Source organism: Gavialis gangeticus, unplaced genomic scaffold (assembly GCF_001723915.1).
Source record: "Gavialis gangeticus isolate Ggan-Ray unplaced genomic scaffold, GavGan_comp1, whole genome shotgun sequence".
Lineage (NCBI taxonomy): Eukaryota > Metazoa > Chordata > Crocodylia > Gavialidae > Gavialis > Gavialis gangeticus.
In genome coordinates, this window is record NW_017729033.1 from 97,158,710 (window position 1) to 97,172,162 (window position 13,453).

Genomic DNA, 13,453 nt, shown 5'->3' on the forward strand with positions numbered 1-13,453 from the left:
CTGTCCCGTAATGGGCAGGGGCATCCCATGGGACTTGTGAAAGACTGATGCAAATTACCCATTTAGTAGGTTGGCTTTTTCCTGGGCATCGGGCATCAGTTTTCCCATCTGGTTTAGCAGGGGTCCAATGTTTCCCTTGCTTTTCCTCTGGCTCCCCACATATCTAAAAAAGGACTTTTTATTACCCTTGATACTAGTAGCCAGTTGGATTTCCATCACAGCCTTGGCTTTCCTGGTTTATTCCATGCAGGACTGGACCAGTGCAGTATATTCCTCCTTGGAGGTTGATACCATCCTCCATCCTTTGTAGGTCTTTCTTTTTAGGTGCAGGAGGTCTTCTAGTTCCTTGCTGAGCCAAGTGGGCTGCTGTGCCCTTTTGCTGCCTCCAAGATGGAATAGCCTTAGCTTGTGCATCTAGGATTTCTCCCTTGAGGAGCAACCACTCTTCCTAAACTCCTTGGAGTTGTGGTCCCTTAGGGCTTCACACATTATAGTTATGTGTTCTGTCAGAGTGCTGTTACAGGAGGTATCCCCATACCAGGATCCTGAGGTTCCTCATAAGTCCAAAGGTACCAAAAGGATGGGTCTAGTTGGTGCCCCAGGGTTCCACAAATTGCTACTGGCAGTGGTTATTGTCCTGTGGTGATGTTTCATAAACATTCAATTTACATAGTTCTTGGACAAGGAGAGGGAAGATATTTGCAAGGAGCGATTTGTAAAGACAAAATCTGTATAATAACAATTATCTTCCAGATCATGAGGGTCAATCTCAGAACCTCCAGTTCTAAAGCATGAATTTCTACAGCTTGAATGAAAGGATTAATGTCCCCAGTTGGCAAATAAAATGGACAAATATAACATTCGGGCTATGTACGGATGCTCAAAAAGCCCAAGGAGGAATTGGTCTAAGTTATGCGGTTTTCTATAAGCATCCCAGTTTATATCAGTAGTGGACAGTTTACATGTTCACCCTTTGAGGTTGGGGGGCATATAGTCAGCTTGTACTGGCCAAAACCTGTAGGTTGGGGGCATTCCTAGATGCCTCCAAGCATGTCCTGCAGGCTTCCTGGGCTGCTGGAGATTGTCATGCACAGCTGAGTGCCCAGGACACCCCTAATTGGCTACTGCCATGGGCAAGCATGCCCCTTACCTCCTTCTGTGTTACCATGGACCCTCCCCTATGCCCAGCCCTTGAGTTCCAGAAAAGCCTCAGAACAAGCACCTTCTATTGTGACTTACAATAGCCTCCGTGTCCTGCCATGAACCAGGTTCAGAGGTTCTCCTATGATGTGTAGGGTGCAGGCTCAGACTCCAGGTCCTGGGTCTCAATTCCCATGCTGTTGGAGCTTTCCTCCCACTCCTCCATGCCGTGCTCCCTACTCTTCACCATGCCAAAGATGATGTCAAGTGAGCTCAGATCCAGCTGTAGGTGCAACTTAGCTCCCACATCCTGTTATGATGTGAGGACCAGCACCAATGGGGCAAAAACCTCAGGGGTTATCAGTTAACCTCTTGCCCTGTGGCCCTTGGGGACAATCCCCTGGGCACCCAGTTGTCCTGCAGTCCCATGGTCTCCCTGAGCCTCCTCCTTCAGTGGTGTTTCTGCCAATGACTCCTCCCACACCCCATAGGCATGTGAGGTCTCCATAGCCTTATCCATGGCAAGGAAGTAGGACAGCTCCTCACAGAAGAGCATGGTCTACATCCTGGCCCTGCCTTTTTGTTGGCATCATGTACATGCTTATACTGCATCTTCATACATTTAGTCTTCACATGACACTGCACCCACTCCCTGTTGTGCCCCACATGTACTGGACAAGGTGCTTGAATACACCCCTACTCCAGTGGAGCTGTTGCTGGTCTCCTCCTTGCCCCAGATGGTGATGAGATCCCTCATCTCCCTATAGTCCCAGTTGTGTAACCAGCATTGGTTAGTGGATGAGGATGAGATGGATTCATCCATGGTCTGCAATGGTCCCGATGGGGTGGGTGGGTGTCTGTGGGTTGGTGATGTTCTGGCTCTGGGGGTATAGACAGAAGGCTGGAAGGAAGGCTGGAAGGGTGGATGGAAAGGGGTGGTGGATGTGCATAAGTGCAGGTTTCAAAGTGTGGCTTTCCCACTCACTACAGGTGGATGTAACCCCTGCTCCAGAGTGACCCAGGCTCTACTGGCCAGGCCACCCCACAACTTCAATCTTTCCAAGGGCTTCCAGAAGACACCTCATGATTCTGGCAACAGCCTATGCCCCAGCCTGAAAATTTCCAGTGTCCTCTTCCTGTAATAGGGAGGCAGCTGGCCATGCCACACCTGCTCCTGAAGGTTCCAGGGGCATCTACCTGCTTGCCCTGCCTTGGATGCCCAGTGTCCCCTCCCCCATGCCCAAGTACTCCAGGACCCTGTAGATGTGTGCCAAAAAACCCTTACAGCACCTCACGTGCACATGGCCTGGGTACCTGCTGGTCTTGGCCGAGCCACAAGGTTACAGGGTTGCCTATGTGCAGGCCCAGCCCCAATGTTGTCCCAATGAATCTCCCAGGAAGGTTCTCAGGCTATGAACCAGACTCTAAACTCACAGATATGCATGAACCTCTGTGGAATGGAGATGACCCCTTTTGAAAAAATGCCTGAATAATTCCATGTTAGTTCAATACTCCAGAACTGTGGTGCTATCTGGTGTAAAAGGTATAAAAAGTGTGCACACCTGACCATTGTATGGTACAAAACACACCTCCCCATACTGCAAACCAGGCCATCAGAAGACAGTTATGGACTAAATATAAAGTGCAAATGTTTTAACAGTGAGATTAATCAATCAGTGGAACAACTTATCAAGAGATATTTCGGATCATCTAGAACTTGAAGGCTTCAAATTAAAGCTTTCCAAGGACTGTATCATGGGGAAAAAAGAAGTCATCTCCTTGATGCAGATCATTACTGACTAAGTTTCTACGGTTTAGGTTGGGTCAGAAACCTACAGCCCATAGGCTAGATCCAGCCCACAATACACAGGATCAGGCAAGAAGCTCACTCTGGGACATTCCCTTCTCCCTCCTGCACAGTCTCTGTTCCCTTCTGCAGACTTCCCTGCTCTCTTCTCTACCTCCCTCATATCAGGCACTGCATACAGTCTCTCCCCTACAACAGGCACTTCTTACCAGAGGTAAGCTCTCTTACTCTATCCTTCCACCCTCCGCTGGTTCCCTCACCCTGACAATGGCAGCCACTTCCTTCTCCCCTCCTGCCCTCTTTTCCTCCCTTATTGGAAGGAAGCAAGGGGTGGGCCACAGTGGTATCTGCATACCACTACCACTCCCATTGTTCTAAAAGGTTTCCAATCCCTGGTTTAGGTTATATAGGAGGTCAGACTACACAGTCATTCAAATTTTGACTATAAAAATGTATGGAACTGAAATGTGAAACTGGTGCTCTTAGCTTGACAGTCAGGTCATCAGTTTGATGCTTATTGGTTAAACTGCTAGAACTTAGGGCCTCACTTTTCAGTATATTGTAACAAAAAAGATCATACTCACATTGTCTAATAGGAAAACAAAAAGTGTTTAAACTTAGAGCCTTTTGCATCAGGTGACCACTTTACCAGAGCTTAGCTCTGAGTGTGGGCTGCTTCAAACCTGGTGGGCACTAGAAGTGCAGTCACCACATCCTGTGGCTGTGCTTATATGGCCACTTCTTCCTGCTGCCCAGCTGCTGTGTTGGCAACAAAGCTCCCCAGCTGCCAGAGCCCCCTGCCTCTGGGGGCTGAATAAAATAGTTCCATAAAAGCCAAAAGGGAAAAAATAAATGATTAGTTTATTCAGATTTAAAATACCAACTTTTAAATAGGTCTCATAAACTGCAATTTTGTAACCTACAAATTAATACTTTTCACTTGGAAGATATTCATTATAAAACAGCCAGTGCTAAAAAGAAGACCATGTTAAATGTCCATTTCGTATCGTCTATACAGAATGGGTGTTTGTGAATGTCTAGTGAGATGCCTGTTTCTAAAAAAAGATATCTATACCACTGGCACCATTATGGACACTCTCAGCAGGAAAAGTCAGAGAGTTAACAAGCAGGGAGGTTGAACTATGTTCTCATTCCTGGAAATGTCATCTGGGCCAGCATGTAAAAAATCTTCCCCTATGCTATATCTGCCTATGTCTTATTTCTCTTAAAAGAGAAAGCACTCTGGTATCCAAGGGTGTCAATCAATATTTTTTTATTGAAACACAGAAAACATATCACTAAGTTAGTCTTTTACTTTTCACATTTTCCAACTTTTAGGCTAATAACTAAGCACTCAAAATTGTGAAGGCTATTATTTTCACTCCATAGAACAGGAATTTATGGCTGGTTCCTATGGCTGCAGGCAGGTAAGAATTTTCATATGCATAGCTGTCAAAATTACAAGACTATCCTCATTTCTGAAATTTGCTATGGAAATGTTAAAATGCCACATCTGAATTTTATAACAAGATGCAACTTCCAGTTTTCCAAAGTTTTCCTTTTACAGCTATTCAATAACTATTTTTTCTGAACATGAACTGTTCTGAAAAATAAAAAATGATGAGAAATATTTCCTCAAGTCTTGGCTTTCCTGCTGCCTCTTTAAATTAAAAAGGCACACATTGTTATTAGCCAGAAGTGATTATGAATAGCTATAGTAATTTAATTTGTAAAGAATTGCTCTCCTAATGCCATTGACCATTTTTGAACACATAAAATGGCAACTGTACTTGAGCCTTCTGGGAGGACAAGGGATATACATTTACATCATATTATTTGCTTGACATTTATATAAATGATGAATAATATTAGCTAAACTTTTCAAAAAATTTTAAGAAGGAGACAAAAACTGAATTTGGTACTCTAATTTTACATTATATTGCAGAACTTATAATAGTGTCATTCTATCACAGCAACTAATGAGTGATGAATTATAAAAGGTCCAGTTAAGCATGCAAAAGACTGCAACAAATGATTGTGCAACTTTAAAATTCAACAGGTAATTAGACTTTTCGCTGTAGGTGGGAAGGAGGTCTTCTGATTAAGGCAGAAGTTAGCAACATATGTTCCACGGCCCAGGGTCTGTGGACTGTGGAACTATTTTATTTGGCTCAAGGAGCCAGGGGGCTTTATCAGCATTTTGCAGCTGGGTAATGGAAAGAAGTGGCTATATCAGCACAGCCAGGAGGAGTGGTGACTACCACTCCAGTGTTGGCTTAGAAATGCTATTTAAAGGTTTGCTTTTTGGGAATTGGCTTATAGGTATTAGAATGGTTCAGGGTGGGCAGCAGGAGTTAACTGATTTCTAAAGAGCTTGGGTTTCACACACACAGTTTCACACAGCCCTGGAAGCAGACAGGCTGACTAACACAACAAGGCCAACTGATATACACACAGCCTGAGACAGAGAGGGCATGTACCACACTGTTCCATAACATGAGATAAGGGTGGCACCAGCTAGCAAGGCCCCAGAGCAGTGAAGACCTAACACACAGAGACAGGAGATAGGGAAGTAAAAAAACCAAACAGTTGCAGCTGCATTATGATTAAAATGGTGGTGGCAGTGATACCCACCTTTTCTATAAGTATACTCCACTAGGGGGCACAACATACCAGTTCAATGTCCCTTTCAGCCTGAGAAGTTTCAAACCTGTGCCTCCAATGACAGTGACCTAAGTAGCAGCTAGTAAGCCGGACTAGTGGGGCCACTCTTGACCGTCCATGTTCAAGTTGCATTAGTTCGAGGAAAGGAATGTCTTAGGGTATTGACTTAGGAGGTAGGAATCTTGCGTTCTAGTCCTTACTCCTAGGACTGATTCTTTCTTTTGCAAAAAATCAGTTGTGTGAGAAAAACAGCAATAATCCTTGGAACAGGAGTCACAAACATAACTCCCTTGTCCCCATCCTTTCCCACCTTTGGCTACATTTTAAAAGGAAATGTTAAGTGTTTTAGCACATATTTTTCATGGGATTTTATTTCATCCTTTCAATAAGTTCTGGTCTGAAATCTTGCTATGCTACATGCCTCAGAAAAAGCCAAATTTGTGCCAAGATTTTGTTTCTGAAATCCAAATGGCTGAAAATTAGGTTCTTAACACTATATTTTAGGCATTTTAGAATAATGGCCAACTTTTCAACTTTTCTGAGCAACCAGTAACTTCCATTGCATTTGGTGAGATTTTCAGTTGATGTGAATGCTTATATCCTCAAAGTCACTATGTTTTGTACTAGCTAAAGTCAATGAGAGTTAGTGGGTACTCAGGTCATTTATCTGAAGTAGCTAAATACTGACTTTTGAGACTAATTTCAACTCTGTTTTTGAAATTGTACAACTCACTGTAACAAAGTCAATCTTAGTGCATGAATCTTCTTTTATCTCTTATGGAAATACTTATTGTCATTACCCTATGGACATATCCTTTTCTATCTATTAAAAAGCTCAAACACTAAATTCCCTACTGGCATTTTTCTAAAATGGACATATATTAGATTCACTCTACCAATAGTTAACTTCAAATGAGCTACAGCTCACTGTATCAATAAAGCATAATTTTACAAAGACAAAGTTGTCAACTAGTTGATAATGTATCTTCTGAATTAGACTGATATTGTATTAATGCTCCAGGAATGCACAGCAGTTTGATGTTCTCTGTATCCCATTTTGTCATTTAATTTTAGATGATAATTACATAATAGATCATTCATAATGTATCCAAATCTGAAAAAATGAAAGAATATTAGTTCCCTGTATTTATTTTGCAGATGCTGATATAGGAAAGAGGCCTTTTGTCATAGAAAAGCACTTCACTTTCCACACAATTTAGGTTTTATTTATTTTTCATTGATTATCTTCTATTAATTTTGGGGAGCATACCTCTCTCTCTATATAAAATGCAATATAATGTAACATGTAGCCTGGGATGTTTTAGCCGGGAATGATCTTATCTTGAGGAAGGGGCTGAACTAGATGTCCTTGTGAGGTCTCTTCCAACCCTACTCTCCTCCCTACTTTCCTATGATCCTATAATACCTTTGCTCTGGTTACATGGCAGCTATACTTTAGACACATTCTTGTAAATCTCTGTTGAGTGCACTCATCAGGTGATCAGTTTCACTTTCTGCACCGCCCTGAAGTGTGAACCCTCATGGTTCAATCACTCTAGGACTGGAGAAAGGGTGGCACAGTTTCCTAACTGTGTTAACATAACAGGACCAACTGTATTTGGAACACATACAACCTTTTCCTCCAGATATGCATGAATACGAACTAACTAAAGTTACTCAAGTGAGTTTCTTCCAGATAAAGTATGATTAATTCAATTGAAAGCACACAGAACAGAGAAAAATGGGTTAAAACAGTGAAGATGCATATAAACACTTCCCCTTACCTAAACCTAATCTTTGATTGCAAGCTTTTTAACTTCCAGACAGGCCAGTTACTACCATACTGGGAGTGGGAAGGACAGACTGTACACTGTAGTATCTGTCTCTCTCTCTGTCAATGACAAATTGCCAGCTTAACTTTAACCATACATTTAACTCACAATGAAGTCAATAACATTTAAACATATGTTTAAACTTTCCTAATTAAGGATGACTTAAGTATGTAGTTAAACATTTTCCTTAGTCAATTATTCTGTTGCTAAAACACCCCGAGGAACATCAACAGGAGAATTTTTAAAGGATTCTAAAAAATAATTGAAGACATTATTTAATGGTGTTCAACCAAAAGTTTTTATATGGCTTTGCTCCTTGTGACAGATTTGGTGATCCCAAAAGCATTATAACAAAGCCTTGCAACCCAATATGATATTGAAAAGTTGTATCAAGAAAATATGGAAGATATTTTTCAAATGAAGGAAACATCAATTACAGTAGGAAAGAATATTTAGTTGTATGCTGGATGGCTTTGTAGCTATGCAAAATAGCATAAGGAAGAGCCATTTACAACTCACCAGAACATGTATACTGCCCTTCAAGATTTTTGGCATATGTCAAGCAGAACATAGTGCTGTGTTGTTCATTTACAACTGATTAATGCCTCTTTGATACTGCAAGACAACCGTCAACACTATCTTTCAAAATAAACAAGCACTACCAGTGTGTATCTGGAAAGAAGCCATTTCAGTGGCTAGAAAGTCCCCAGAAATGTAGAGTTATTAAATCTGCATTAATGAGACTCAGTGATATAGCCTTAAGATATATATCCTAGAGCAGAAAACTGTGAAACTGTATATACTTGCTTTGTGGTCTCAGTGAGTGACCTTGTCATATAGAGAGGACTTCCCAAACAAAAGTATACGTCCTGCTTACCAGCTCCTCGCGTAGCTGGGAAATGAGTTCATCCCTCTCCTTCAACTGCAGCTTCAGCACTGAGCATTCATCTTTCATTATATCCTATAAAACCATCAAAAGAGATGTTATAATAGACTTAACGCTTCTACTTTGCTTCTGACAAGAAAAGGCAGTTTCACACAGTGTGAGATAATTACATCTCAGTAATGAAACTCAATTCTCTTCTGTCATGTGTGATATTTTTAATAACATATTCTAAGTTGCAGTACAAACAAATTAATGCATCCAAAGGCATTATATAGAATTGTGCATAGCTCCCTCCATACAAGTCCATTTCGTTAGCATCTGATTCTTTTAAGCCTTTTATTGAAGTTCCTGTCAGACATCTCTTATTTCAGTGCAGGAACAGATGGCCATAAAATTTCATAGTTCTACTCACACAAAACAACAGAGAAATATCAATTAAAAAGTATTATTGGGTAGTTCTTGATCTGACTGAAAATGGAAAAAGGAAGTATAGCAGATATTTATAAAAGAAACAAAGCAATCCTTCCACACATATATTTGTGCATCATAATATTAAAAGTAGCAATGATAACTGTTACTAGTTACATGTAGACATTAAGATGGAGAGGCCATCCTTTTTGTGAGATTATGTGTGCAAAAGTAATGTCTGTAATTCAATTTGATGCACATGAAAACAAGTGTAAGTCACTAAGAACTTCAAAATTGTCTCCACACATGCCTGTCAGTACCTAAACAGCAACATGCCTAGGCCTTTTTTAAAAAGCAAAATGCTTTGTAATTTGGGCACATGTCACCAAACTCCTTGGCTAGGGACAGAAATTACATATAAACCCATTTAAGTAATCACAAACTGGTTTAAACGTGTAACAAAACAAAAGTTCCGTGCACATAAACCAGTTTCAAAATGGCTAAATGTGGCTGAATATACTATCACACTTAACTGATTTGGGTCAAACTGGTTTATGAAACTTCTGTCCCAGACCCATTCCTGGTTCAAGTAAAATCACAGTCCCCCAGCATGGCTTCCAGCCCTGGGCTGAGCTGTGCTGCCTGCCTTAGCAGAGAAGGGTTGGGTTGCGGGTAGCAGGAGGGAGAGAGAGGCAGGGACTGCCCCTCCCCTCCACCCCGTGGCAAACTGGCTGGAGTATTGGGCCATGGAGGGGGGTTAAACACTCCTTCCCTTGAATACAGAGCTGCCCTGCTGCTAAACTTACTGAAAATTACTGCTGACTGCAACTATGAACTACAAATTCCAGAGGCACCTGGAAGCAGGGAGAAGCAGCAATGAGCAAACTTGCAGAGTCCTGCTGCTATGATGCTGGACTGCAAATCCCAGAGATCTAGGGGACAGCAAGAAGAGGAAGTGAACACAGTTCACGCCCCCTAACTTCTAGCCTGAGCCACTGGAGACATGTGGCTACATTTCTTGAATCAGAGGTAAATGCGTGTCTAGTTGTTTTTCAATTTAATCTTTGCAGCTTAAACTAACCTGCAAACACTGAATCAATTCAACATTGGGCTTTTTGACTGTCTGTACTTAGCCCTTAAAATTAAGTGACCAAAATAGGAGCCCTGTTACATCATAATTTTGGGCAGTTCACAGAGCTCTTAACACCTGGACTGTCTGCACATTAACACTTGAAACTAGTTTTAAGTGCTCATTAGGCAGCTCAGAAGGACAGCACTCCAGGGCAGGGTTATGTCTGATCCATATTACCCAGCTCATGTTACATTAAGGTGTAGCCACTCTAGGCCAGTATTTCTCAACTGGTGGGATGCACCACAAAAGTGGGTCACACAATTTTATGAAACAAAACAAAATTAATCAAACTAAAAATGAATCAAACTTTAAAAATGGATTCTCCTCTAAAAGGAAAAAGTGGTAAACCATTGTTTTTCCCTTGCAGGCTTTCAGAGTTCAACACTGGGGGGCTGGGTTCTAGGCAGCGGGTCAGGAGTGAGGCTTACTGGGTCAGAAATGGCCAATGTTTACAAATTGGTCCTGGTACAAAAAAGGACTGCTCTGAGGAACACCATAAACACCCACCAATCTACCCTGCTGGCCTGGATCAGGCCCACTGCCCCCAGCCTCCCCAGCACCCCAGATCCCCAATCACTGCCACTCTGCTTACTTGTGGATGCCCACACTTTGTCCTGGGGGAGCAGGCAGGGAAAGCTTAACCTGCCTAGCTGCCACTGCTCTCTGGTGGGCTTAGCCAGGAGAAGAGCTGCAGTCTAGAAGTAGTGACTGGGCAGGAACGTTAACCCCTCCCTGTCTGCTCCCCTGGGACAGACAGGTGGACAGCTACAAGTAGTCAGGGGCAGCAGGGAACCTTGACGGATGGGGGGCAGGAACCAATGGAGCCCTGGAGGCAGGGAGAAAGGGTATTTTTACCCTTCAATCCCTACAGGTCCATGCTGGCCTGAAGTGTGACTGCTCCAAACTCAAGTTAGCACTAGCACCCATCAACATTTGTGTGGCTCACAGTTTAACGTGTAACAAGGCCCTAGTATATGAATAGGCTAGAGATTTCAGAAGTGCATTATTGGGACAAATAACCAGTTATACCACCTAGCTGTCTGCCAGTACTCATGTACTTACAATTTGAAGCAAATACTCAAATATGACACAAAATTGATGAAAGCCTTATTTTGTGTTCCTTTCTTAGAACTTGTTTTCCTCAGCAAAATATTCAATTATAATAAGCACCTTTCAATGCAATTATACTGCTTAACTTTTGCTCTAAATGAACTGGAGGAGGAAACAATAAAAAAAAAAAACCCAGCATAATAAGATGCAATGCAGCAGTGGCACTCCACCTTTTCATCCAGCAGTCTGGATGGGCAGTGTCCAGTTCCTTCATGGGCCAGTTCTGGCAGGCACACCTAATCTGGTGCCCAGGGTAGGCACAGCAGGGTCCCATCCAGCCACCAGGATAAGGGAGGAGGAAGCCCATCCCCAACTCAGCTATGTGGGGAAAAGGGTCTTAGCCTAGCTCCAACCCAAACTTGCAGCGCGGGGTTGGAGCTTGGCCCTAACCTGGCTGGGCAGGAGGAAAAGGGGCAAGGGCCAACCCAATGGGGTGGGCAGGGGGGAGAGGAAGTGTGGCCCAGTCCCAAACTAGCCCTGCAGGTGAAGGGGTCATGCCCTGCCCCATGGAAGGATGGGGATGTGGCCTAGCCCCAACCTGGTTGGGTGGGAAGCAAGGGGGCATGGCCCAGCCCTGTGGGGTAAAGGGGCATGTCCTGGACCCATGAATGGGGAGAAGAAGGAATGGGTTGGTCCTGAACTAGCTGCACAAGGGGAGGGGTGTGGCTTGTCCTCAGTCCAGCTGTGCAGAGGGAAGGGGGGATATGGCCCACCTGCAACCCACCATGAGGGCTTGGGATTGAGGCATCGGGGAGGGGTGGCAGTATTAACTACCACTGCTGCCCCACTGCTAAATTTCCCGACTTTTGAGGAGACCTGTAGGCCAGATACAAATGCTATGTGGGCCAAATCTGGCCTGTAGGCCAGAGGTTCAGCACCCCTGCAATACAGACTACTCACAACTACAGCAGGGAGAGAAGACACATGACCCCCACAGCTGGTGTTCAGCTGGTATGGCTGCTGATACAGTATTTCAATGTCTCACATTGTACTACTGGAGTTGTCAAGTTCAGGAAACTGCTGGGCTTCTGTGTTCTGAATTAGAAGGCAGGGATTTCTTAGAGTGTTATCTTTAATTGGACCAACTATGTATTTGGGATAAAGTTAAACAAGGTTTTGAATGCAGGACATTCTTTATAAGGTCTCTGATCACAGGAATTCATGGATTCTGATAGGTTTTTTTTATAAGGGGAGCAGCAGCGGAAATATGCTGACAGGCTAAGCATTTCTTGCCAAGACAAAGCTGTGTTCCATTTGCAGTCTGTTGAATAGTAGAGAGCTGCTTCTGATAATGAGCTACAAGGTTAGGGTGCTGTTTGAAAGCCAGAAGCAGAGGGACTAGAGATATTTCTCTCATAGTCTGATTTTTGTCAAGTATAGACTGTAGTCATTTGGTGATTCTTCTGATCAGTTCTGGTGTGGAGTGGCAGGTGACCACCAGATGTGTGCTGCCATGGAGGGGTTTCTTTTTGTATTGTAGCAGGTTACTGCAGGGTATTGGATATGTCTTTCAAATGTATAGTCTGATTCTCTACTGGGGTATCGTTCTTGTATAAAGGCAGATTTTAGGCCAGGCAGGTGTGCATCATGACTGTTCTCCTCCAAGCAGATGTGTTAGTATCAGAATTCACGTGGTGGTAACATCAGAACCCATGGTTTCTGCATGCCTTTCCCAAATTGTGATATACCTAATCCAATGCACCAATTGCAATCGTGGCAAATGAATGGGTGAAACTAAACAGCACCTGTGCACCAGAATGAACTCTCACAGAAAAAATATAAGGGACAGAGACATACACACCATTAGGAGCACATTTCTCACAGAACAGTGACTCCTCCTCTGACCTCACTATCTTTGTGCTCAAGGCAAATCTACCTAACACTTTTAAAAGGCAAACTTAAGCTGGCTGGACAACAACTAAACACTGATACTGAATTTATGGAATGTTATATTTTATCAAATTCATGAATTCTTCCAACACAAGAAAGATGAGACTGACCCTCCTCCCTCTTGATAGACCTTGACCTCCCAGTAATCAGCTTCTTTCCTTCTGCTAAATGTGTGTCTGTTACCCCTCAGAATTTCTCTCAGCCTGTTCCCTCTACTGTTTTTCACTGTGTTGTGTCTGGCTCCCTGTGAACAGAGACCTGACCAAGAATATCTTGCATTCAAAAGCTTTTCTAACTTTATCCAAACTACATAGTTGGTTCAATAAAAGATATCTTCCTAAGAAATCCTTCCCTCTCCTGTAATTTCTGGACCATCACAGCTATAACACCACTTTTACACTACTGGCTTAGAAGAGAATTGATGTGGCTCTATCATGGTCTATTTCTTCTGTCTACCATTCTGTTAGTGTCCCTCAGTAAATAAGTCTGTGGAAAAAAAAGAAATGTACTCTCATAACAGAATGAAACTCCTAAATATACCATACAATATATACACACACACACACACACATATACATATATAT

General features: G+C 42.8%; 1 protein-coding gene across 1 annotated transcript in view; it reads right to left on the minus strand.

Moving 5' to 3' along the window:
* CCSER1 (coiled-coil serine rich protein 1) overlaps positions 1-13,453 on the minus strand; it is a 1,844,507-nt gene that overhangs the window by 878,318 nt on the left and 952,736 nt on the right. The window contains exon 8 of the mRNA XM_019526256.1: positions 8,321-8,404. Within this exon, the coding sequence (XP_019381801.1) occupies positions 8,321-8,404 (84 nt within the window). The remainder of the gene's footprint in view (positions 1-8,320; positions 8,405-13,453) is intronic.